Source organism: Sturnus vulgaris, chromosome 2 (assembly GCF_052056855.1).
Source record: "Sturnus vulgaris isolate bStuVul1 chromosome 2, bStuVul1.hap1, whole genome shotgun sequence".
In the NCBI taxonomy this organism is placed as follows: domain Eukaryota; kingdom Metazoa; phylum Chordata; class Aves; order Passeriformes; family Sturnidae; genus Sturnus; species Sturnus vulgaris.
The window spans coordinates 53,746,327-53,773,740 of NC_142244.1; the positions used below are offsets into that span (position 1 = coordinate 53,746,327).

A 27,414-nucleotide genomic window follows, 5' to 3' on the forward strand; every position below is an offset into this window, starting at 1 on the left:
GGTGTCATTCCTAGAAACACTCTCCTTAACAGCAGCACATCACCATGGCAGCCAATCGATTTGTGGTTACTTCAGGATCAGTCTTTGATATAATGCTTTCCAGGAGACTTCTTTTGGTCTTGATACAGCAAATATTAATATATCCCAGGTTTCAGGAACACATACTGGCATGCTAGAGAGTATATATCCCTATCTGCTGCTTGAGAGAGATTTCAGGATCTTGTCATAAGCCTTACCCTGGGTCACTGCTGGATTATCTGGGACCCTAAGCAAGCCTAAGCAGCTGGGCACTGAACTATTCTGAGAAGTTTCCCCATTCCCTCACAAAAGCCCATCCAAGAGAGCCATCCCAAAATTCCCTTCCAGCCCCTCTTCTCACCTCTGCATATTGCCATAAGGACTGTCCATGCCACCTGGACATGCAGGTGCTGAGGCTGTTCCAGGCATCCCTAAATAGGTGATGGGGCCATGAAGTACATTAGGGAGCAAACAGGTTTGATTTTTCTCAGGTAGTTTCCTGCAGTGATAGCCCTTATGCTGCAATAGCTGGAAATATTTATAATATTCAATCAGGTACAACTGCATTACATGTAAAAAATGTTTTTTCCTATTTTTTTAAAACAAAAGGTAAAAATCTAGAGGAGAAAAAAAACCCAAACAAACATTTTTTAAAGTATTTCGTGACAATGTCCTCAATGGAAGATTCCAATGTCAGGAATGATTCAGAGGTGCAGAAACTGTCCTGTGTTGTTTTAATACACCTTTGACTAACATTGATTGGCTAATTCTTAATTATTTTCCCTCAGTTTTTCAGGGATTCTGTCCAAACAACTATACCCATCATCATTCATGTCTCCTCTATTTGAGGAAGTTTATTTAGTTCTGGAGTATCCCTTTCTCATCCAGATTGTCAAATTAAGAGAACCCAAAATAGCTACCTATACTTTACTGTGAAGGAATTAATCTCATTGATAGTGCAGTATGTTGGAGTTCAAGGGTTTCCCTAAAAACTTTCGAAGTCTTTTAGTTTAGCGGAAGCTTTGTTGGTCTTCATTTTGCATATGACAGTAAGGTTTTAAGTTTTCCTCTGCACTCTTGTAAAACATAAGTCATGCTACAAACATTTAGAATTCAAGGCATGAATCAAACCAAAATTAAATTTCACACCATTTATAAACCTCTGGTCTAAATTGCAAAAAAACAACAAAACAAAAAAATAAAAGGAATACTTTATAAATATATTATAATAGAAAGTGAAACTGTTTAGAGAATCAAACCTCATTGTAATGATTTTCTTAACTTTTACATTCTGCTTGGCAATGTTGTTTATTTTGCAGGAGGCTAATCCAGGACAGGGTATCAATTTCCTACTATTGCCATCATATTATTTTAATAAAGCATAACTCTAGTATAAAATATAGGTTTATCTACAGAAATGTGTGCACAGACCACTTGTGGTGGAATGTATGTAGAACTTTGGAATTAATAAACAGTAGGAGGCATATACATAGACATCTCATAATAGAAGTGAATTAATCTAAGTTAATACCAGTAAAGATCTGTCCCAAACTGTTGTGTTTTGAAAGAAGAGACAGAAAGAAGGGAAGGAGAAGTTCTCAGAGCAGTGTCTTTCTGAAAATGGCAGAGCTACCTTTTCTTTTACCTCTTCCAGCTGTCTACTGCACTAGTAGAAAATGGGCTTTATTCATCAGAAATCTGTATGTCCTATTATAGAGGGTATTCTTGTGCAATGTGGCAGTTCTTGACAAAAATTATGTTTTCAGTAATGATTATTTGATTTATATACCACAGAAGGTGCTCAGAAGACCCAGTACAATGCTATCTTTGCATGAGAGCAGATAACATTAAATTTGCAGTCCCTGATACACATTTGAACATCTTAAAGAAGGCTCAGAATAGAATTAACAGGAATAATTGTGTCACATTTACTGTAGCCTACAGTTTTACATTTAAAAATTTTGGATAAATCCATGAAAAGATCCAAGTTTCTGTCACATACGAGTTTCCATATGTAAGAAACTCATAACAATGTTTAATGTAATTAACTTTATTTTCTGTGCTAAGATCTCTGCTCAAAAGTTTAAAAAAAATCTCTTATGCTATTTTAAATGAACGTGTGTGGCTGTAAAAGTTGTGATGAAGTTGACTCTTCTACATTTATAGTTACTTTAACATAAAGGAAGAATTAACAAATGCATATTTATGTAGCATATAGGAAGAAATCTTAAAATAATAATAAAATAAATAGTAAAAAGTTACTTTCTAAAAATATATAATAATCCAGTAATGAACTTTTAGACCTAGAGAAGTCGTGTCAAAAGGTTTCTATGTGCTTTATTCTTCCTTTCATGTGTAGGCCTTCGGGGAGCCCCAGGATATTCCTTGGATCAAGCCCATCATCTTCCAATTGAAATGGATCCATTGATTGGTATGTCAGGATGAAAATGTAGCAATATATTTGAAATTGGCGTTTTCAGGAGTTATTGATTAAGTTATATTTGTATGTTCTGCTTCATTTAACACAGAAAATAGGAAAATATTTATTCTTGTCAGTCCTGGAGAACTAAAAGCATTAGCTATTGATGCTGAATGAATTACATGAGTGCTATTTGTTATTAACATCACCAGCAACTGGTATTTAAGAAACAACCAATTAGGTCAGTTACCTTGTCAGCCCATATCTATAATTCTGCTCTCTTATCAGGTCACATTAGTAAAATAAAACATGAGGGTCCTATGGAGTTAGCGTATTGTTTTTTACAGCCAGCACTATGTTTGTCAGTGTAGATGCAGAACCATTTATTTTCATTCACTTTATGATTTGGATTTAGTTGGCAATGCTATTTTAATAATGAAAATACCAGATTTTAAATTGATAGTATTTTTTTAAATTCAGAATTTTTGAGAAACTGAATTATTTGAGAAATAGCATCTGCTAAAATTGTTATGTATAGAATGCAGGACTTCCTAATGATCATAAATTTTCATTAATTGCATTTATTTGATTTGGGGGGGAGGGAGTTCAGTAATTTGAAACAGGTATTGGGGATAAGGAAGGTTCTTAGGGGCAAATTTGCAGCGTTGATGAGAAAAAAATACATTTTTAAACGTAGCCAGAAATAAAGTTCCATTTTTGTCTGTGTCACTATTCATGTTCAAAAGATTTAGATAGAAGTACCTCAGGAGAGTTACGTTTCTCATTCTGTGTGCTTCATTTGATCTCGTATAATGACAGTGGTTCTCTTTAGTTTTTTCTCTCACCAGCTAAGGCACAACTATTGCACCCATCTGTTTTGGAAATTTGAGTAATTTGCTATTCATTATCTTTCAGCTGGTGGACATAGAGGGTCTGGTAATTTAAATATGTGTTCTTAAAATGTATATAAACATGATATTAACTTCCACAAGCAATTTTAAAATAGAATGGAGTGGGGAGGTTTTGGTTGAATCTCATTTCATGCAGTTGTGAGCAGTTTAAGTAGAACAGCAAAAAATAGGGAAAAAGTCAGATTATTATCTGCATTAATCTGTGTTCTTATGTTAGGAGAAACATATTTCTCAGAGTGATTTTTACCTCCCTAGCTTCGGGTAACTGAAGTTAGTTGTCAAGATTCCCTCCATAACTACTGTAGAAAGACAAACTCTTCTGGAGCTGTCTAGCACTTAGACAGCTATTACAGTGTGAGATGACTTGTCATGTGAAAAAAATGTCTTCTTCTCCAGTGAGACTGGATGGAGTAGATAAAATTAACTTAGATTATATACTCAAGTTTCAGAAAGTCAATATTGAGATGGAGCACACTTTTATGGTGTTGCCAAATCTTGTCTGTTGTGTCACAGGCAGGACAAAGCACATTTGCTGGGGTCTCTCAGTCTTTAGTATCCTTCTAAACAGCTCTGTTTGGCAGTTGGGTTGGTGGGATTCTGCATTAACCTTTTCCCTCTATTCAGAGGAGTTTCTAGGTGCCATTCCTCTTTTAAAAGTACTGTCTGTGACCTGGGTCCCTGCTTGAGGAGCAGATGTAAGACTTACTTTTCCTATACTGGAAAATCGCATTAGGTTTGAATAGATTCTGGAATCATAAAATATGCTGAGTTGGAAGGGACCCATCAGGAGCATCAAGTCCAACTCCTGCTTCTGTGCAGGACTTCCCCAAGAGTCACACCATGTGGCTGAGAGCATTGTCCAAACTCTACTTGAGTTCTGTCAGGCTTGTTCTGTGACCACTTCCCTGGGGAGCTGTTCCAGTGCTCAAAGACCCTCTCAATAAAAAACATTGTCCTAATGTCCAACCCAAACATCCCCTAACTCATCTTTGCGACTTTTCCTTATGTCCTGGTCACAAGAGTAAAGAGATCAGTACCTGCTCCTCCACTTCCCTTTGGGAGGATGCTGAAGACCACAATGAGGTCTTCCCTCATTCATTGGTTGAGTCCTTGTATATTTAATCTGGTTAAGCATTTGGAGGTATGGGGATGTCAAGGCCAGGCAATACAAGCTGTTTTCTGTAGAAGAGATAACAACCACCAAGAGTTGGCTCTCTGCAGCATTCTTAATATTGATTTCATATTTTATATATGGACTTCTGCCACTTTCCCCTGGTTTGGAGGACTACTTCTGCAGAGCACTAAAATTATTACCACATATTATGCAGTGCATCAAGCAGCTTATAAGAAAGTGTCATCTCCTGTAAAATCTTATCTCTTATTCAAAGGGGAACTAGAAATCTCACAATAATTTTGTATTTCTGACACACACATAGACAGCTCTAAATGTTCATATTCAAAATGCTTACTCAACAACAAATTCACAGTTCATTGAAAGTTAAATGTATTCATTTTCTCCTGTAAATGGATGACAGGAAGGTGTTGGAATGGCTTACATGTAAAATGTGTTTTGCATTTCGTTACAGCCAATAACTCTGGTGTGAACAAACGTCAGATCACAGACCTTGTGGATCAGAGCATCCAGATCAATGCGCATTGCTTCGTGGTCACGGCAGATAATCGCTACATTCTTATCTGTGGTTTCTGGGACAAGAGCTTTCGAGTTTATTCCACAGAAACAGGTGACCTCAAATACAGCTTTCTTGTTCTCTAGTTTAACTTTTGAAAACCATAGTTATTTTCATGAAATTTATCATATCAAAAGGATCAACCAAACTTTTTGTTACAATATTTTCATGGATCTGTTATTTCTAGCTCTATTTATTTCAGGTTGTAAGGAATTAGGTTGAATATCCTGCTACGGGAACCAATTTTGTTGCTTTGTCTGATTACTTAGCCTAATATCACTCAGTATATTGCTAAAAACAAATTGTAATAATAGAAAGGAGGAGGTGATAATCATTGTAAACCTTAGTTTGACATTAACATAGAACAAATACACATTTTAAAAATAATAATGTAGCAGAATTAGGGAAAAGTTCATGTGCAGTCTTATGTATATCACTCATGAAATTCATAACTACAGTTCTAATGCCATTGCTTAAATACTGATGGAGCTGTAACTCCACTTAATATTCAGTGATTGCAGCACTGCCTTGATTTTCAGAGATAAGGGTTAGACTGTGGATTGACACAGAGCACGGCCTTCAATAGGAACGAGAAAAAGGTGGAAAAAAAAGTTTAATCTTTGTGATTTTTTAAATCTTCTTGTAGCATTTAGTTAACTTTAATTATGGGACATGAGACGAAAGTTACATTTGAACTGAATATTAATCATATAGTTAATGATTTCTAAATGCTGCAAGTACCTTAGAAAACTGAATTTGTATGACTTTGCATTCCCACCAGGAAAATTAACTCAGATTGTGTTTGGCCACTGGGATGTCGTGACTTGCCTTGCCAGGTCGGAGTCCTACATCGGAGGCGATTGCTACATCGTGTCTGGGTCTCGCGACGCTACATTGCTGCTTTGGTATTGGAGTGGCCGACATCATATCATAGGTGACAATCCAAACAGCAGTAAGTATCCTTTAAATAACACCTCTCCCAGAGGTCTATCTGTTTTAACACCTATCTGTTTTAACACTCCCTCTTTTGGCTTCAGAAAGAAGCTTATCACCAAATATATCAGTAACTTTGCTTACAAGTTGAAAGTTGGTATAAGAAGAGCACCACATGCTAAGCAGTACATTGATTGCTAGCCAAAAAAAAAGTTTAAACACTCTCTACATGTTAAGAGATAATAGGATGGGAGTATAGTTCCTAAGTTTGTAATTGCCTTTATCACTTATAGCAACATGTCATCGTAAACTAGAACAAGATGGTAGTGGCCTTTAAGTGACAGGACATATATCATTATATTTTGACTTCTCTTTCCCAGGAAATATTTTTTGGCATTTTAACTTACTCCTTTTATGCTACAGCATCTATATCAGCTGCTTGCCTTTTCAAAAAAGGAATGTCTCACATGCCATGGAATTAAATGAGACTCTCTTGAGAAAGGTCTTTCTATAGTTTGGGGAATCAATCTGACTGAATAAAAATAGAAAAAGATAAAATGTCAGGAAAAGTTTAGATTTCATTTGCATGGGACTATCAGTGCTTTGCAGAATGAGGGGGAGACAATAATAATATTAATTTATATAAAAGGGCACTTAAAGTGCACCACTAATTTAAAGAACCCATCACCCAAGCTAGAGATACATCTGCAGCTAAAGAGAAGCATTTATCCATTTACTAGAACTGTTTTATACAACACTAAATCCATTTCACTTAAAGAATTTTCTGATTTCTAATGATAATTTTCAACAGAAGGGTTTTTTCTTTGGATAAAAATGGAAGAATCTGTCACTATCAGTTTTGATCTGTGATTCAAATACTGACTTGAGGCAGTACTGTCAGTTACAGACATCTAGGTGAAAGTATTTCTTCAACTGAAAGGCTGGTAGAAAAGTGTTTTATTTATTTCAAAGTAAATATTTTGTTAATTTTGCAGCAGGAAGCTTTTTACTGAATTTTGATTTTTTTTCCCATTTGTCCCTAAGCAGAGTAAAAGGGAGATAGATAAGAGCCTTGCTTTCTTACCAGATTTTATTTGCTTTCATAACAGAGGGAATAGAGGGGAAAAATAAAATTGTGTTCCAATAACAAATTTCTCTAATTTTTGTCTATATTCCATGACTTTTTAGTATGTAATTCTCCAATATGGATAAATTCAGTCTGACAAGGATTTTCATGTCTTAGAAGTCTGTTTAGATTGATGCCATTTTTCTTCTTTGAATGTCTGTGTGATTCATATAAAGTATTAGTCATTTCTATGTTAAGAGAAAAATAAAAAGATGTTTCTACTCTCATTAAAGAGAAAAACTATAAGACTTTTCCCTTACCTCCTTTGATTACAAAGGGCTTGGACAGCCTTGCAATTAGCATCTCCTTTCTGCCTGATACAAACTGCTTCAATTTTTTTCCAGATAGAATTATTTTAGTGGTGTTATTCTGTCATCACTTACATATCTGAATGCACGAAAGTGGTACTTTTTGGTACCTCAGCTTTAATACCTTATCTGTATAACTTTGGAATTGTCTGCCTTGGAGGTCTTTAACTTTATGAAAGGAAGGATATGACCTGGCTGACAGAAATAAATGAAAACAAAAATTACTCATATGACTTGCTCTCTGTCTCTGCCTGTACATGGATAAGGCACTGTTTTGCTGAAGAAATGGCCTTATGGTTATATTAATAGGAGACTGTGCTGCAGATAGTCATGTTCAGTCAAATTAAATCCTACAGGCACAGGTAACAGAACTTAGGAAAACTAAGTACCCAAGACCACTGTAGTAGCTTTGAAATACATTGATAAGATTTTTTAATATTCACGTTGAAGACATGTTGAAGACTCATGCTGAGGAAGAGTGATGGCATTTCTATTATTTCTGTCTCTGTTCATTGGATTAAAGCACCATGGATACTAGTACTGTACTATAACCAGAACTATATGTGTTGGAAACATATCATTATTAACAGCTACTTTGACTTTTCATGAACATAAATTAATGGGGATAAATCACAAAAACAAAGGGCCTTTAAAAACTTCTACAATTACTAAGTATTTTTGCTGAAGTAATGACTAGTAGTTTCTGCTTTCTACCACAGACATGATAGCTGTGATATGACTAAGATTCCCTTTAAACTGATTTCCAAGAGTGAAGAATTCTCAACAATCTTATGAAAATATGTTTGAAGTTTTATATAGTTAAAGCCACTGAAGTAATAAAGAAATATTTCCAAATCTACTCTTCTATAGCTGCTGTTAGAAGGTTAGGATTTACCTTGTAGGAAAAATGAAAGTGACATGATCAATGTAGATCAAATCCAATTACTTAAGATCTTTAGAATTAATTTCTAGAAAGATGTAGATTATATTTTCAGGGGGAAAAAACGGATATTGTTTTTTTTTTAAAAGATGTCATCTGGAGACACAGATAAGGTGTTTTATACCACAGGATATAAGAAGGTGAAGAACTCAAAGAAAAATGTCAGGTATTTTCTGGGTTAGATGTTTGACTTTATAATTATCTTTTAAGCTGAAAGACAGTTAATTATCAATTTCAGCTTCAATACATCCAGTTGCCTAAAGGAACTTTATGTAGAACCTTCTGCTGAAATACCTGTACAGGTGTATGTTCAGTGGGTCACCTCAGCTGGGTCTGTGGGAAATACAGAACCAACTCTTGTTTAAAGAGGAGAATTGAGAAAAGATGCAAGTGATTGATCTAGCTCAGTAGTTGAAAGCTTGCCTGTGAAAGCATGATAAGCTTAATTTTATAATTTTGAAATAATTGTTTCAATCAATACATGTATTAAGTTGTCATTTCTATTCTACAGTAAGTGTCAAAAATTAGTTTCTGGTTTAGTTTGCACTTGGCACAATTTCTTGACACCTCTCACAATCCCTGTGAGAAGAGTGAAGTTTTACCAGGTTTTAAATGCAATGTTTTCCATAGTTTTCTGAAATAGCTTGTAGGAAATCTTCTGGTTAGAGTGTCCAGAAAGTAGGAGACTACGTTCTTGACCTCTAGAGACTGGAGGAATTAAAGCCCTCATTCCCATATTCACAAGCATGTGCTGACTATCAGCTATAAGTTAACATAGCATAGGCCCCTGAGAACCTCCAGATTTGATAGAAAGCATAATTTTTTCTGTGCTCATATTTATGCATGTTACATGTCATGATGATTGGATAGATATAAATCAAGAAATCAGGAGCCATATGCTACATACCTTCACCAGCAGCATGTAGGGAAAATCTTGTCCCTGTTTGTACTTTCTCTAGTTCAACATTGGTTTCATGGCCATGCCATTGCTAAGCTCCAGCAGTGATGTTGGAGGCCTTGTAAGGACTAGACTAGAGGCTGGTGTTTGGCAATACTTCTGGGAAGTAAGGGATGTGGCATGATTTCCTGTAGGCTGAAGGGCAGTTGAATACAGAGTTTATGTGTGTTCGAACTTCCCTTTGTTTCTTTTTCCTTGCTTACTTAAGTACCACCTTTTGGAAAAACACTGAACCGAGTGAAGCTTAGTCCTATTACCAGGGTCAGATATCTACTTTCTAAACCAAAATTGCCCATCTGCAATAGCTAATCTGAATCTGCACCTTATTAAGTTGATGACCACATTGTATAAATCTGCTGCAGTTGTGAGAACAGTGACAGGTATCTGTTTTCTCTTAGTAAGACACGGCACATGCAAAGGATATTGTTTGCTTATTTTATTTGTTTGAAGTGATATGGGAAATGTAAATCTTTGCAGTTCTCAAAGGCTGAATAGAAAAATTGTTCTGATGGAGTTTGACAATTTGTGTTTTGATTTTTCTTCTCTTATGATATATAAGGATTTGTTTTAGCTGTGTGCTAATTTGTATACAAATTTCTTCTCACATGGCAACTGTATTAGTCATGACAAAAAGGAGCAGAGAAAGTACATGATATGCCCTGGAGTTCAACATGTATCATTATAGCTGTTTTATTTTTCTATTTTATGATTACTTTATTGAATGTCTTTCAAACAAGTGACTTTGAAAATGAGAATTATCTCAGAGTCTTTGAACCGATATACCAAAGTGGATGATAGAATTGCAGAAAAGTGAGGGACAGATGCTTTCATCTGAAACAGACACAAATTCAGAAACTAATTTGGAAGTGATAAAAATTAATTTGCACACTTTAATTGGAATCAGACTCCTGCATGAAAGAAAGGAAGGGTAGGCAGCTTGTGCTAAAGGCTGATTGAATTTTTTGTCAGGTAAGTATGTTGGACCTGGCCGCTTATCCTCTTGAGTCTCTCCGTGCAATATATTGCATTCACCCTCTGACTGGTGTTCTTTAAAAGGATCAATGCTATTCCTGGTTTTTTCCCTAGAGCCTGAAATTTCATTGATCTTGGGACTTGACATTTCTCATTACCTATTGTAGCTTCCAAGAGGATGGTCACAAGAGGTGTGGGAGTTAACCCCACTTTTTCTAACAGTAACTGTGCTGACCATTTAAAAAGTGCTGTGTCTATCAGCCATAAGATGGGTTTGTCTAGCATTATAACATAATCTTCAAAGGTGCTAAAAATTCATCCTGTCCCAGTGAGTGTATTCAGTATATATCTGAAATGGAGGGTGAACTTAACCATAAAATATCTTTGTCAAGTCAATATACATTTTTTTGTGTCTGTCATGAAGTATATCTTCATGTGTTTCTTCTACATAGCATAATTTTGAAACAATTTGAAACTGTGAACATCAAGGGTTCTGCAGGATTGTGTCTTGCAAGAGTTCTGAGTTCAGAATAACTTGCAAGTTATTCTGAACTCAGAACTTTCACTTGTTGTTTTATGTCCCTCTACATTTTAATATGCCCTAGCTTAGCATTGAAATGGCAGCAGTTTAAAAATAATCACCAGTGTGCTCTGCACCAAGAGGACTGGGTGGCTGTCTGAAGACCCTGCACTAGCACATGTGCTATCTTGCTTTGTCTGTTTTAGGAGTTATTATGGTGCTTTTAAGTTTGTACAATTTAGGTATTAATTTTTGAAATACAGTATCTTAGCACTGCTCTGCCAGAGCAGAAGCTCTTTGAAAACTAGTTTGTAATTTTTACGGGCACCATCTCTGCTCTGGTCGCCAAAGACATCTCTCTTCTAAGGCTGCTATGTAAAGGTAAATGAGCCAATAATCCACTGGAGATGCTGCAGTTATCTCTAGTATTTTATCAACAGATGTCTGTGCCCATTCTGTGCTGCATACTCCATGGGAATTGTACAGTGCAGGGTGGTTTAGCAACTTGCCAAAGATCCCAAAGCTATTTAGTAAAGACATAGGAAGAGATGCTACAAATCCACAATCTCCTGTCCTCTATATTTTACCTTCTGGATTAGTGAAGGTACCTGAAAGCCCACTCACCTGGGTGAATTGTTTATAGCTATACACAAAATTCCTCAGCAAATAAACCAGCTCTGCTTCCCAGAGCTGGGAATATTTTGAATATACTAATATTTTTCTGTCAGCAGTCTATCGTCTACATCATTGCTCCCTCATGTTGTGGGCATTGTTATTGACTGTTTTCTGTTTTGAAATATTCATATTTATTAGTTGTAGCCTTATCTTTTAATCAAACTCCAAGATGTTTTTTTTCTGATGATAAAAATTTGAGAAGGTTCTTACATATTTACTTCCATTAAAGCTACTGTATTTTCTAAAATTTTATTTTCTGATGAGCATCCCTGAAAAGTCCTAACAGTAAAGCAAATAGCTAAGTAAATTCTTTTCAGCAAGTAATTCAGGTATAGCCTTGTACTTGCTTTTATAAAAGTGACAGATGAAATGGAAGCTAAAATTTGCCATGTGCTTTCATATTTCTTGATACAATGGAAAAGGACAATATGAGAGAAATAGTCACACTGTCTTTTGTGTTTCTTTCCCTCTTCTTTTTTTCCTTGTTATGCAGGAGCACCATCTGTTCCCAAAGAACCTTACAATAATATTAAGCATTATATTCTTCAGCAAGAAGGATATATGTGGTTTTTTTAGACTTTCTAGAAAAACTTGTTTGGAAATACAGCACTTTTTTTTTTTTTTCCTTCTGCCCTCTAGTAATTCAGTTCAAAGGTGCTCCTTTGGGGAAATTACAGGGAGTTTACAGTGATGGTATCTCAGTTCTTAGGTAGGATATTTTCACCTGCAATTCCCTTAGAGCTGCAGCCTTTGACCTCTGGCTGCATCTATCATTGGTGATGTGACAGTGACAGAATATTTTGCTAGATTTTGAATGATTTCTGGAGTTCACAGCTTCTTTCCTTTGCAATAAAATGTGATATGACCGAGGTTCATGCCATAGCTTTTTCTGTAGAAATTATCAGTGAATATTTTTTTCTTTGAGCCCTAAGGGGAAAAAAAATCCCATTTTCAGTTACAGCTGGACTGTCACTCATAATATTGATATTCCATTATTAATTTGTATTTACTGAAAAACAGACAAAATAAGACTCATAGATCTATGTTTCAGTGAAGTTTTTTCTTATAAACATTTTTATTTATAAATGAAGAAGTCTATAAAATATACTTATTCAGTGTATTCTAGAATTTTACAGTTCCTTGATATTGTAGAACTTTCCTAGGAAACACTGAAGAAAATGTCCTTTTGAAAATGGAATTATTTATTTTCCTTCAAAAATGTAGGTTTTTAATAATTTCAGTCATCCAGTTTGATGCAGCCTGATGACACCTCTATAATCATGACTTGAACCAAGATGACCATTGAGCTTAATCCTCTTTTTTTTCCAGAAGGACATACATAAGAAAAAAAAAAATTGAAAATGTTGAATGTAATTAATTAATTGCCTTTTTTTTTTTTTTTTCTTTTTTTTTTTTCTTTTATGCAATGCACTTGGAGAAAAGAAGACCTTGAAAAGAGATGGGGTTTCAAGGCAATATTGATGGGGAAATTATAAAAATCAAAATACAGCCATCTTTGATGAGCTACACAAAGCATCTTTCTGTTCCTTCTGACATCCATCCTACCCTAACAGTAAAGCTCAGTTTTCAGTTCACATCTTCAGTTTCGAGTCTAAAAATATTCTTTTCTTACAGTATAGATTAAAGTTTGGGAAACTATGATTTATTGAGGTAGCTGTTTGCATTAGAGGTGAGAAATGTTTAATGTGTCTGTACATTGAGATAACAAGATCTGTTAGATTGACACACTCTGTACTATTGGCTCCAAAACTGAAGTCTGTAAATCCATGATTGGTAGTTCTCATCTTGTTCAGAAAGATTTTAAAATTCATGGAATTTTTATTAAATTTTGATGACAGAAGGTGTTAGGGTTTGACAAGAAAAACTGTAGATTCATGCTAAATTTTTGAGAACTATGATTCTATATATTTCTGGATACCCAAATTTTAAGAATGAGCTTAAAGCTAGGCAGGCAAAAAAAAGGATTGCTACAATGGCTAAAAATTGCAAGCTCATCCCTTCAAAGGAGTTTCTAAGGGCTTGGTTTGGTTAATAGACTCAAATGGGAAGACCAAAAAGGGTGATTTATTCTTTAAGTACATAAGAAGGAAAATGCCACAGAAGAAGACCTGAAGCTAAAGGACAATGCTAACACAAGAACAGAGAGGTACTAGGTAGACAAAAACAAATTCAAACTGGGATTCAGAATATTTCCTTTAGAGTAAGAGGATTCTGGAACATCCATCCAAGTCACATACCAAGATGGCCATTTCATTAACTGTTTCTATCATGTGAGTGTCTGCAATAAAAGAAGACTAAATTCATTGACCCACAAAAGTCTATCCAAGACTCCATTCCTAATGAATATCTTTCAAAAACCCATGCAATATTTTTAGCTACTCATATAGTTCCCTTTTGGCTTAGTGTTTTATTGCATTTCCACTTAGGAAACTGAATTCTTTTCCAGAGTTGAAATGTGTGCAGCCATTCACCCATTGGACCTCTCTGTGCCATTAGCTGCAAGATAAGTTTCTGGGCTATTGGGCATCTTTTGTGCCTGTGACTCTCAGTTAGAAGAGTCAAAGCTACCACTTTGCAGCTTATGCACTGAAGAGAGAAATCCCTTTAAACACTGTGCAGTTTCCTGTCTTACTCTCTTGTCTCAGTTGTGTGACCCTCCTTTGAGCTCATTTCTGTAAATGTGGCTACAAGACTTTCATCTTTCTGGTCTTCAGTGGCAAAGTAGTTCTTGCCTTTTATTTGCTGATCTAAGGTATTGCACTGAAAGTTTATATTGAGGGAGTTTTCCATAAATCCTACTCTATATCACTTTTTTCCAGAAAAGAATCTTCTCTTCAGTGAACAGAGCTTCTGCTTGTCCAGGAACATCAACTTCCATCTGGCTGCATTGAAAATAAATAAAAACACATTTTTCTACTTTTTAATTTAACTAGGCAATGATATAATAATGATATAATGTCTTTCTCTTGTCATTATACAGTTACCCATGAAACTTTGCATCAATTATTTTATTACAAGCCTTTCTTACCAGCCAGGATTTATATTATACCATAACTAATATTATTGGTTAGTACTTGATTAAGAATCAATTTTCAGCTCCTCACTGAAAGCTGATTTGCAAAACCTTATTTCTGAAATCCTTATATGTAGCTCAGAGTACATACCTCCCTGTGAAAAAAAATACGATTTGTCATTGACCCAGCTTCTGTGCCATCCATGTTGTCCACAGTCAGTTGCATATAAAACTGGTTTACATCAAGATATTGTATTACTAAGACAAATATGTGGAAAAAATAAATTAATAAATGGAACCGTTTAATATAGTTATCTTTACCAACTGTACCTCTTATCCTAGCAAAACCAGATAAGACTTCCAGTCCAACACTGGTATTAACAGTAATGGGTATTAATGAGTTTTTTTCTTCTAATTCTTGTTGACAAAAGTGTGGATTAACCATTTTGTTATTTTATACAGAATTAATGTTACAGTAATTTATCTGTAGCTCCCTAGGTAATTTATTTTAGTATGTGAACTGTATTGGCAGAGCTCCAGTCCTTTTGAATATCCCAATCTTCTGTATTTCATTTGTACAATGCAAATATAATGATGTGAACTCTGTGTTATCTAGCAAGTCACTAATTTTTGTTGCCAATTGACTTTCTTAGCCTGGCAGAGCAATATCAAATACCAAACAATTAGGTTATCAGCATCTGTTATTATTAGAAACAATAGAAATGTTACTGTTTGTCATATAAACACTCCATAAATGTCCACTTGTTTGAAACCAAAATAAAATATATTTCAGTCCTGAAATATATGTGTATATATATATATATATATATATATATATAAAATATCATTTTATGCATATTTTAATTTGTGAGCATTCCATGTGTCTCTGAATCAATATTACCTATGCAGCAGTAATATGTTTCTAGTGCAGTGTTGTTCTTCCTCTTTTCTTTTCCTACTCCAAGTTCCATGAAACAAATTAGGATCATTATTAAAGGAACATCCTAAATTCTTTAGGTTCATAGCTTAAGTCTGGAGACATAAATGTTCAATAGCAGACCTTTGCATTGCAGCTGCTTACAATAGCACCACAATTTGTTTTCTTTTAATTAATTCATTAATGCATTGAGAAGTTGTGGTTTTGAAGCTTTATGATACCTGAATATATTTTGCTTGGTATCCTAATATGAGATACTTAATCACACTGCACCTCTCTTATGTTTAATGATTTCAAGCAAATTACAGCAAAGTTCTTTTGTTGATAAACCACGTCTGATTTGGAATTTCCTTGTTTTCTTTTTCTTTTTTTTCTCACTTTTTTTTTAAACAGGTGATTATCCAGCTCCTCGTGCCGTTCTAACTGGTCACGACCATGAAGTTGTCTGCGTGTCGGTCTGTGCAGAGCTGGGACTTGTTATCAGTGGTGCTAAAGGTCAGAAACGTTTTTATGATTTAAGTCTTAACATTTTTAGAGTCTTTTTTAGTGGTATTTCTCAGACTTCCCTCAAGCCGCATATACTTTAATTATCCCTAAGTGTGTTGTAATTCTAGGAGAATCCAAAGGACTTTTCTCTGAAAATTTTTATTTACTATCTGCACTTAGAAGTTTAGATGCAAATTAAGTTGATCATTCCATTCAACTATCACTTAATGCTGCTATTCTGCCCAGATTTGGAGGAGTATTTAATAAAAATGTTTACAGTAATTCTAATGACATCTAGTGATTTTGAAGAAACCTGTTGATAGAAACATGTATTTCAGAGAGGGCCAGGTCAAAATTCTCCACCTTGATCTTAATTAAGAGGCAGTTTGTAGGACTGACCTCACTGTCCAAGGAAGCAGGATCAGTTTGCTTTGGAACTGTGTGCAGCAATCTGTCCAGCAGTGTTGTTTGCGATGTTTTCTGAATAATGAGCAGTTGCAGGTTCTCTCTGTTGTCTGTGGAATCCAGAGCACCCAACAATTGCTAACACAAGTGTTCAAAATACTTTTCCAAGCCTGCAGCAATATCCTGTATTACTGGTAATCAATGTAAATAAAGCACCAGCCTCAATGAATGTTTGCTTCATCCTTCCTTACTCTGTTTCTCCTTGATTTATTCCATTTCACTGCTTCTGCCCATTTTCTCCTACTTCTTAATTCCATATCCACTTTTCTTCCACCACAGTCCTCTCTCATTCAGCTTCTTAACTTGTCAAACTGCATGTCTTTTTCTCTTTTCCTTTCCTATTTACCTCTCCCTCTCCCCTTTTTCTCTTAGTTTCTTTTGTGCTACATGATCTCTTTCCCCTTATTTCCTTTCTTTGCATCATCCTCGTATTTCCTTTTAACTTATATGTCTTCCTATCTCATTTCCACTCTACTCTTACATTCATATCCAGTGACTTGCTATCTCTGTAGTGATGCTTGTTTCAATCATCTCCATGGATATCTTTGTACTCATTTTTAAGTTTGCTGCTTCTGAGGGTAAGAAAGATGTGATGCTTGCTCTGCCAGCTTTTGCTCACAGCTGAGCTCCTGGGTTATTGCTTTTTATGCTGTCTTGGAGTTCAACATTTATTTTCAAGCTGAGAGTGAAACTTTTGAGTAAAGCCATTTTTAACAGGAAATCCTAATGGGTCATTAATTCTTATAATGGCATACTACATAACAGTCATAAGCAAAGTCAAGACATTTGTGAAAAGAATGTACAGTGATGCTGAAGTTAAATCTTTTTCTTGAAGTATTGCTATTTCTTACTGTTTAGGGCAGCTTCATACACTCTGGCTGCCATAGTAGCCCACCCTTTCCAACTATCTTTTTGCAAATTTCCTCTTCTTAATATAGATTGAATCTGTATTCAGTTATCTTCTGATTCATTAAGTATTTGCTGCTTTGGTAACTTACACATTTTTAGAGGTAAAAGCTGATGGACAACCAAAGATTTTAAAATCAGATTTAGAATATGTTTATAATTGATCTAGAGAAATGGTGGCCCAGTCTGTCTCTTGAAGTAGTCTTCCCATGTTCTTCCTTTTGAAATTTTAGACCATAAAAAATGCAGAGATAAAATATTTTTAATTGCTATTTTCCAAGGTATGCCTTTTCAAAAGCTTTTTCTTCAGATCTGTTAGTTTCAGTCCCTTTCCAGCTTCTTAGATTGCATCACATGGCAATGTAGCATTGCCTGCCATCCAGTTTGAGCTCAGCCTGGTGGGGAGCTGTTCCTCTGGAACTCGCTGTGGCATTATGATGGCACTTGCAGCACTTGAGAACCTACTGAAACAGGAAGACAGCACATTTAGGACTCATCTGTGGAAAATCTTGTGAATCAGGTTGATGTTCTTATATCCATGTTCTTACCCAACAAACCCAAAACACGTGGTCAGTCTGTATGTCCTTACAATGGCATCCTAAATCAGATGTGCCTTTTGTGCCATGACCATTCAGCTATGAAGGTATTTTCTTTTGAAAAATCTAACCAGCTAATTATTCTAAAGGTGAAAGCATCACTTTTTGTAATATCCTGGCACTTCAGTATTTCCAAAGCTGAAACTCAGCTCTTTGAGAAAATAAATGATTTCCATTGCAGTGCTATCCCGTGGATGCAGCCAAACTTGGAGTGCCACTGCACTTTATGCAAACACAGACAAAAACCTATATAAGAGGGTTCACAGATAAATGCACTGATGCTGATTCATTCTACCTGGGCAAACCCAGCTGCTGTGTGAATTTCAAAGAAGTTAGAAGGACTTGACATGAAATGGCTGAGTCTGCCAATATGAATTTACTTTCAGGGTCATAAACCAATTGTATAAGGAAGAGATTACTCTGCTGTCCAGGATTATCCTGTGATTCATAAAAGAAAACATTAAGAATTTCCTGTGACTCATTACATTTATCAGAGAAGAGATGCTTTTTCTTAGTAGGAATACAAATCTCACTTTCAAAAAAAAACTTTTTTCATTGTTCTTGAGATGTAAATAAGCTTAGTTTTACATCTTAAAATGTACACTGTAGATTTCATAGCTGTTTCTTGCTTTCAAAAGTATAATAAAAAGACATTAAAATCTCATATTCAAATCTCTCTGGAGCAAATGGAGTTATAGTGTGATCTCCTAAAATCTCTTATAGTCCAAGTATCATTGCGACTCTGTTGGCTTTCACATGACTCCCATTGCCGAAACAAATCAGGACTGAAATCTATGCATATCACATGTTCATTGGGGAGAGGATCTACAGGAACTGCCATAGTCTATAGGAGAAATATGCAGTAATATGATTACATGCCCTATGGGAGTTGCTCCCACAAGTCACTGATAGGGGCACATCTGTTTAATGTGAATGGGCAGGCTAAAGAGAGTTCATGTTGTTGGAGAAAATCACTAAGAGTGAAGCTTCTGAATGCTTGGGAAGAAGAAAGAGTGTTTTAGAAGATACATCAAGGAAAAATCCTACCAGGCTAAGTAAATAATACACTTCTGGACATATTGTATTTATTTTCTTAATATGCTAGCTCTTGCATTTCCTTTTCTGTTGTGCATTTTAAATTCCTTAAGTAAACATTATAGCTTCTTATATCTAAGCAGCACTAATGTGATATAAATGTGTATTATTCATCCTTTTTGTGCACAGACTATATCATTTGTATAAACAGCAAATGTATGATATATTATGTTTTCATATACAGAGGGTCCTTGCCTAGTACACACAATTACTGGAGACTTGCTGAGAGCCCTGGAAGGAACAGAAAACTGCCTGTACCCTCGCTTAATTTCAGTATCTAGTGAAGGTCACTGCATCATCTACTATGAACGAGGACGCTTCAGCAATTTCAGCATTAATGGAAAACTCTTAGCTCAGATGGAAATCAATGATTCAACCAGGGTAAATCTAAATGCAAACAAGCGTTTATTGTGTGTTGCCTTTATTTATTAAAATAAATTGAATTTATTTGCTATATGGTTTAGAGGAAATCATATATGTAAAATTTCTGCCTTTTGGTTAAGCCATTCAAACACATATCCTTTCATCACCATCTCCAAATATGAAAATGCACTTAATCTTTTCCAGAATAAATAAGAACAAATAGCTCATGAGCCCACAATATTCCCAGAATTTTTGTTTGGAATTAAATTTCAGTGGGAAATATGTCTTTGAAACAAAATGCTCTGAAAAGTCCTCATTCTTCATTTATTACCCAAGACATGAATTCATGCCTTCAGGGCTCTGCTCTGGCACTAGCACTTGAAGCAGCATTAGGAATGCAGATCACTGCTGTGCTTTAGGTGGTAGTGGTAGCACTGAGTATTGTAGAACAAATCATGGAATGTAGAAACGTGCTGAACTCAAGTATTGGCAGATTCAGTCAAGGACTGTTTTTTGTTATCTCTCACGTTTAATGCCACACAATTGTTTAAAATTTGATGACACAAAATTCATTGGTTTATTTTTGGATTAGGGAGAAAGAGGAGAGGAAACATTTTGCTTCAAATTTAAAGTGGGCAGAATATAAGAAATGCTTATAAGTAAATTCAATTTTTAAAATATTGATCCATAAAGATAAAGGCTAACTGTGTGCTTGGAATTTTTCTTCTTCTCCTGAAGGCCATCCTCCTGAGCAGTGATGGGCAGAACCTGGTGACAGGAGGAGACAATGGTGTAGTGGAAGTATGGCAGGCCTGTGACTTCAAGCAGCTCTATATTTACCCTGGCTGTGATGCTGGCATAAGAGCTATGGATCTGTCTCATGATCAGAGGTGAATTTGTCATTCATATTTGTATGTAAATACTAAAATTCCAGAAAGAATACATCTCCATGAGCTTTGAGTATATGATATGGAATTGTTAACAGGATGCATAAGAATTACAATTACTCCAGCTGTTTTGCTGTTAATTTATCTGATTCAACATTTAATTCTGATACTTGAGTCTCATAATGCAAGCACTTAACATTATGGTGAGGTCTCATTTAATTGAAGTTAGTAAACGAGACACTCAGCTAGCAAAATGTGACTAAAATAGCATTAACTTAAGAACAAAGGAATAGTCAGATTAGATCAGAGTGCAGTAGCGCCTATTAAATGCCTTAAAACCAATTTCAAAAGTTTGAGATACATTTCTGATTTTCAGCCAAGCTTAAGAACTTCAGACAGTGTTGCAAAAAGTGCCTTGTTCTTTTAGCATTTTTCTGTCTATGAAAAATCATAGCTCGAGAAGGCAAAAGAGAATTAACATCAGCCTCTGATATCTTTTTCAGAACTCTGATTACTGGCATGGCTTCTGGCAGCATCGTAGCTTTTAATATAGATTTTAACCGGTGGCATTATGAACATCAGAACAGATACTGAAGTGCAGTGAAGAACTGAAAGCCCAGGTAAAGCTGAGAGCACAAGTGCTGCAAAGAAAGGTGTAGTCTCTGGTGGAAAACCGCGTCTGCATTGACCTCCGTTGTACATTCCATTACACCCAGCAATAGCTGTACATTGTAGTCAGCAACCATTTTACTTTGTGTGTTTTTTCACAACTGAACACCAGCTGCTGAAAAGCAAGCTTGTATCATGTAAATTATATGAATTAGGAAATGTTTTGGTAATTATTTCATATATCTTTGTTTATTGAGAAAAGGTAGTAGGATGCGCCACAAGAGACTTTTGAAAATTCTGGGGAACCTTGTGTCCAGTTATTTCAATGTTTAGGCTTTGAACCTAACATGCATCCCATCTCCAGCCTCTTTTCAAGCTGAGATTAAAAAAAATATGTTTGATACTTTGTACATCAGATGCACATCTTAACTTTAAAGGGATACTTTTGTAAAAGTAAAACCTTGTATAAAGAACAAAACTGTTTCTTAATTTTATTGTGGAGTTACAACTTGCATGTACTTTAAACCTGATGTCTTGAAGGAACAGGTGCATTCACACAAATCAGACTGGAGATCTGCCTAAGGGTACAGCTTGTGTTAAAGGGTTGAATTTGGGAGCAAACAGTAATTCTGACATTTTCACCAACACATTTTTCACTTTTTGAATCTAAACCTTACCCCTCTTAAGTGGAGTTCTGCTCACGAAGCATTTGGATAAAAAGCCATCATTTGCCATATTTATACTTTATACAATAGAAATTAATTTCCTCCCTTTTAAATTTAAAGACTAGACAGAAAGGGAGTAAAGAGGGAAGTTCAGTTTAATGCTTTGTAATGCTTAATGATTCCCAATACAGGCAAAGTGCTATACTTCTGGAATATTAACATTTGGCATCTAAATCATGGGCAAGAGAGCCCCCACTGTTTTTTTCCCCCTTATTTGTAATCTGAAGAGCTTGGTTTATTTGAGAGCCTTAGCTTCATTTCAGAGGTGACTGAGGTTGTTCTTTTCAGTTCTTCTGAAAATCTCACCTGAAGCCACTCAGACTAAGGCACTTCATCTTTTACAATACTGTAATGATAACTATCAGAATAATTTTCTGCACATTGTACTGATCAAATTACACACCCAGGGGTATATACACTTTAATTCATGTTTCTTCTTTGTATATTTGGTGACTGTATTGTCATAGATGTACATATTGTGTCGGTAGGGCTATGAGGCATGTAACAGGAATGTAATTTTCTCAGAATTTACACTCACTTGCAGTCATTTATTTAAAAAGATAATGGATTCTTTGTATTGGCACTTTGCACCAGGAACATATCATTATTTATTGATGTGATTACTTATTTGTTATCCACCTTGTATTAGTAAGTTTAGCCCCGAATTTCCTTCTTCATTGTTGTTTGTATTTATAAGGTTTGGAAATCATGGGGATCAACGTAATGATTAAGTTATTCATCACCTGTCTGTAAGCAATATCTTGAGTTTGTAGCTTAGAATTGGGAGACTATTGAACATCTGGAAGACAAGTTCATTTCATCTTGAGATCATGGTGAAATATTTTGGATATATAAATTCCTTAAGCTATTGTAACCATGTTTTATTGCAAAGATGTAAAATACGCCAGATGTGTGTGAGTTGGAAATCAAAAAGAAAAATAAAATATGCAAAGAATTCAGTGATTGTTTTTCATTCTGATGCAATTTTTTTCAAAGCATTCCCATTATCATTACAAACAAACAGTTATTTCTGAGAAATTCTTACTTATGTCCTAATTATATGCCAAAAAGTATGCACTTCTGGGTGGTTATTTCTCCTGGGGTCTCAGGAATAAAACCTCACAGGTTACAGACTGACCTCTGCAACTCTTTTGATTGTCATGAGAGAAGCTACTAAAGTTACTTAGTTCAGCAGAAGTAAAAAAGAAGAGAAAAATCAAAGCCTCTAAGGGATATTTAGGATCCTTGTGAACGGGAAATAATCTTATGTGATAGACCTCACAGAGAGCAGAGATCTGATGAGAAAAATTTTGGATATCTCTCAGTATCTGATAAGATGGAATAAATTTTATCTTATTTTGGGCATTGAAAGTTAGATATCTACACTATCTGCACAGCATATCAAAACAGGTGGGATAACTTACCTTTTGGAAATCCTGAGGACTCCACAAAGATTACAGCAAATAAGTGGAGACATATGTATATCCATATGTCAGATGTCTAATTTAAGGTAAATATGGTAAGCAAAATACTTTCCTAATAATTAGAAAACTCCCAGAAGTTTTCTAATCCTCAATAGCAGAATAGCAACCAACATTCCAATTTGTTGCCCTACTCATTTCCTTTAAATTTAGAAGGATTGTTCTTTAAATAATTATCAAAATGAACCAGTATTTGAGAACTTTATTAGAATACAGCATACATTTTAGCAGATATCTTTTTATATGAATCAGCTTTTGAAAGTATAGCAACCTAACTTGATTGTTTTGAAGCTGTAGGAGATATGGGGAAAGGAGAAGAGAGGATTGGTATGTTGATAGTGTCCTGTGAAATACTTTTTATTGATATGTCATAACCTCCATTCCATCATTATACAAGAGTCACCCATAATTTTGTATTTTATTCAACAAATTGATTTCAAAATGCACTATTGCAATTAAACAAAAAAATGATTATTGCTATTATTTCAATTAATGCTGTTGTTTTCATTAAGTCTCTCAGGTGTTAAATACAATCTAGTCACAAATTAGAAGCTTTTGTGCCCACACAAACCTTTACATGAGAAATTTGCCATGGGCTACAAGAATAAATAATACTCTTTCTGTATTGCATTCATAGGTAGGGGTACCCCAGACTCATTAAAAAACCCAATAATAATAATAATAATAATAATAATAATAATAATGATTTAATGTTACTACTACTACTAGTAATAATAATAATAGTGCCAAGATATTTAAATTCCTTTGTTTTATTTGTTGATTTGTGTTAATTACATTAGTGTACACCCGTGTATTTCAGGGCTTCTTACAGTAAACAGAGAATATACGCAGATATCCAGTTTATGTCACAAGTCGTTTCCAGTGCTTCAGCTGCCCACTTCTGTCACATAGTAAATCTTGCCTTTTTTCTCTCTAGAAATTAGAGCTACTGATCCCAGGGAGTCTCTGAGAGCTGCTTGTGGGACATGAAGCAGCTTTGGCCAAACCAATTAAATGCAATGAATCTCTCAGCTAAGGGAGATGCAGCTTTAAGGATACAACTGGGCAACTAAAATATGCCTATGATGTAAATAACATACAGTTATTGGCTGCCTTTCTGCCACCTCACCCTCGGTTAAGCACTGGACTACAAGCCATTACGTTCCAGGAGAAAAGATGCAACAACTGCGAGGCATATTCCTCATCCAGATCCTACCACTGTTGAGGAGAGTGCTGCTTTCTCTACATGAGCAATAATAAAATAGAGGTTTCTGCATCCTTACCCCAAGGAAAGACTAGTTAGGCTCAATTTACTGGGAAAGCTTTGGATAAATAATGATTATGTTGATAGAGAAGCTTGCAGGTTGTGTGTGTAGAGCTAAAATGCTGCCTGTGAGCAGCAGTTGTGGAGAATGCTTTTTATAAAGCAGTGCATCAACCCTGCTGACAAGCAAGCAGGATGAAGCAAGCCTCATGCTCCCAGGGAAAAAAGCATTTGAAGCAGACACAAGGAGCGAAAGGCTGACTTATGACAACAGCAAGAGAACCACCTCCCGATACAAGATGTTTAGTACATATGAATATTTCATTTGGATCCTTAAAGCTGGAGTTTATGCTTACAATTTTCAAGGGTTTTACTGTGGACTGGTTTTATTTAGGCTTTGGGGTGTGTGTGTGTGTGTGTGTGTGTGTTATTTGCAAACTCTAAAAATGCATGTCTTAAAGCTGGTATTTAAAGCAGAAAAAAAGTACTGGACATTTACATGTCTATGCAATACAGTACAATTTATGGACTCCCTAACCTAGTGATTAATTTTGCAACATTTACAGTTAAGTTTCAATATCTGAAACCGATAAGAATAACAAGGCTGGTGGTTGCTTTCTTATAAAGTTTATAAGCTGTAGCCATATAATTAGTTTACGTAAGGATTTAAATAGATGAAAATATGCCAAACAGCTGACTTTGGTTTATGGGCCTGTCCATGGTGAACAACCACATTTTGGACACTGGAAACAACTACATTTTGAGATATTGATGTGGAAATGACTCTTGCTTCATCAAGAGAGTATTCAATATTAGTTGGATTTCTTTCATTAAATCATGGTTATTCCTTTTACACATTTGACAACTCATCAAAACTATCAAGTCTATCTATCTTTCAAAAATTATTGTGATAGTAAATCTCATTATTTTAATTAATCCATAAATTAATTGTCAACTACTATTTTCCATAGTCACAATGTCACAATGAAGACTGTAATAGATTGATATTGGACAGGATTTTTTACTTTTAATCAGGTTGTTGTTTTTTTTAAATAAAGGCAAAAATTAATAAGTCAAAAAATATGCCATCTGTACCCTTTAAACTCTTTGAGGTAAATTACAGAATACACTGCCTTGAGACGTTTAACATTAGCTGAAAATTTAACCTCAAGCGCAGAGAAATTAAGTAGCCCCTGTTATTTAATTTGTATTTTTCATGGAGGGATAGGTGACACATATAGTATTTTCATTGGGAACTTGTACAATAATATAGTTCCACCTTTAAAGTCCCTCAGGTAATTTATTTGCCTTGTGTAACATTCCAAGCTAGAGGAATTTCTATAAAGAGTCCTCAGCTCATTTCAGAGGACCAAGATGCCACCAACCAGTGGGCAGAATGGACTCAGTTTGTCCTGGACTTGAACCACTTATGTCCTTCTCTGGTGTGGATGATTTGAAAAGTGTGCTCCTTGTGCACTGGACACTTGCTGGAGCTGCCAGGGGCAGGACAGGGACAACACCTACAGTCCACCTAAACCTTCATTTGCAGCTGGAACTTGTGGGACTAATGAATTTATGTGTGTTCTGGTACAGGCTGGCGTTTCAACCATGCATTGCAATAAATGATACAAAACAGCTTTCATGGATTTCCAGGTAGGTAGCTAGCCTAGCTCTTTTATAAGACTCACAGGAAGGTACATAGTGGTTGACTGGAAAATACATTATTGGTGAGAAAACCGTGAAGATATAAAAAGCAATCATATAAATGTCACAACAAATGTATATACAGCAACATTTTAGACAGAAGAATTTTTATTCCAAAAAACCAGAATTTATCTTCCAGTTTAATGAGTATCCTAAGTGCCAGTGATGATATATAGTGACTGCAGATCTTTTACATATGTTCTGGGCTTGTCCAGAGTGACACACAGTTGGCAACAGATGATAATTAGCAAATGCATGCAATCCTTTTGGAGCCTAGAATAACTCATTTGCAAGACTGGTTTAGGAGACACTGTGGTCACTCTTGTCTAACACTCTCAGTGAACTTTAGAATACTTCACCTCAAATTTTTCAGTCTAATATGGATCTTAATGCCTTTTGACATTTGGACAGAGGAGATTTTATGAAAAACTTGGATTTTGAAATGCATCTCATACGATCTTAAATAATGAGTTCAAGATAATGTGGTAATAGATGTAGTAAGTATTATTTCCTGTGATAAAGTAAATCTTCTCTAAGAATGGAAAAACATTGTGAAAGAAAAAGTTATTTTTAAATGTAAAGTCATTTCTGAGAAGACTCTGGAACTTAAGGATAATTTTATACAAATACCTTCTCTTTATGTACAGACAACAGCTAAATAAGGTTTAGAACAACAGAAAAAAATCCCAATTATTTTTTAACCATCTACCACTTATCCATTTGTGTGCTATTGAGGATTCTTCAATCACTTAGATCTAAGTTGGTATGTGTAAACTTGATCTAAATGTGCAAAGTATATCAAAAAAAGGATCCTCACTGTTCTGTATTCTCCAACAGTATTCAACCAATGACAACAGCCAGTTTTAGCTCAAAACCACAATTTTGGTGAAACACCTTTTAATCTCAAGCTCATTTGAAATTCTACCTTTCTTTTTATTTGCAATAGAAATTTTTGTGCAATATAATTTTTATAATATATCTATTATATAATTCAACAAAACAGAAGCAAATAAGCTATGCTACATCCTAAGGTTATTATTTTTCAAAATAGCTGTTACTAGTGAGACTACATCTAATTGTACCTAACAGGTGTAACCCAAACTTCAGAAACAAAAATAAAACCACGTAAAATTATTTTTGTATTTGAGTAAGCTGTCTAGATTTGGCAAGCCACATGTACTCTTAAAAATACTTCAGTTGATGGCCTCAGTCTTTGTTAGTCATATACTCACAGCTGCAAAGGTGTGCTTCATATAAAAATTGTTATTTAACAGGTAAGTTTACATGGCACAAATATAAGGCCCTTTTTTTAGCCAAGTTCACTCAAAAGCTATAAGATCAGTAATCTACCTTTATGATTGTCAGTTGCCTAGAAAAACCCTCTGCAATCTTAC

General features: G+C 35.2%; 1 protein-coding gene across 6 annotated transcripts in view; it reads left to right on the forward strand.

The window, feature by feature from the left end:
- Positions 1-22,530, forward strand: part of NBEA (neurobeachin) — a 452,087-nt gene extending 429,557 nt beyond the window's left edge. For all 6 annotated transcript variants that reach the window (XM_088159561.1, XM_088159562.1, XM_014868920.2 and 3 more), the window contains 7 exons: positions 2,378-2,449; positions 4,935-5,090; positions 5,818-5,988; positions 15,833-15,934; positions 19,172-19,368; positions 20,089-20,240; positions 20,741-22,530. In XM_088159561.1, coding sequence (XP_088015687.1) covers positions 2,378-2,449; positions 4,935-5,090; positions 5,818-5,988; positions 15,833-15,934; positions 19,172-19,368; positions 20,089-20,240; positions 20,741-20,831 — 941 coding nt within the window. In that variant the 3' untranslated portion in view covers positions 20,832-22,530. The remainder of the gene's footprint in view (positions 1-2,377; positions 2,450-4,934; positions 5,091-5,817; positions 5,989-15,832; positions 15,935-19,171; positions 19,369-20,088; positions 20,241-20,740) is intronic.
- The last annotated feature ends 4,884 nt before the right edge of the window (positions 22,531-27,414 follow it).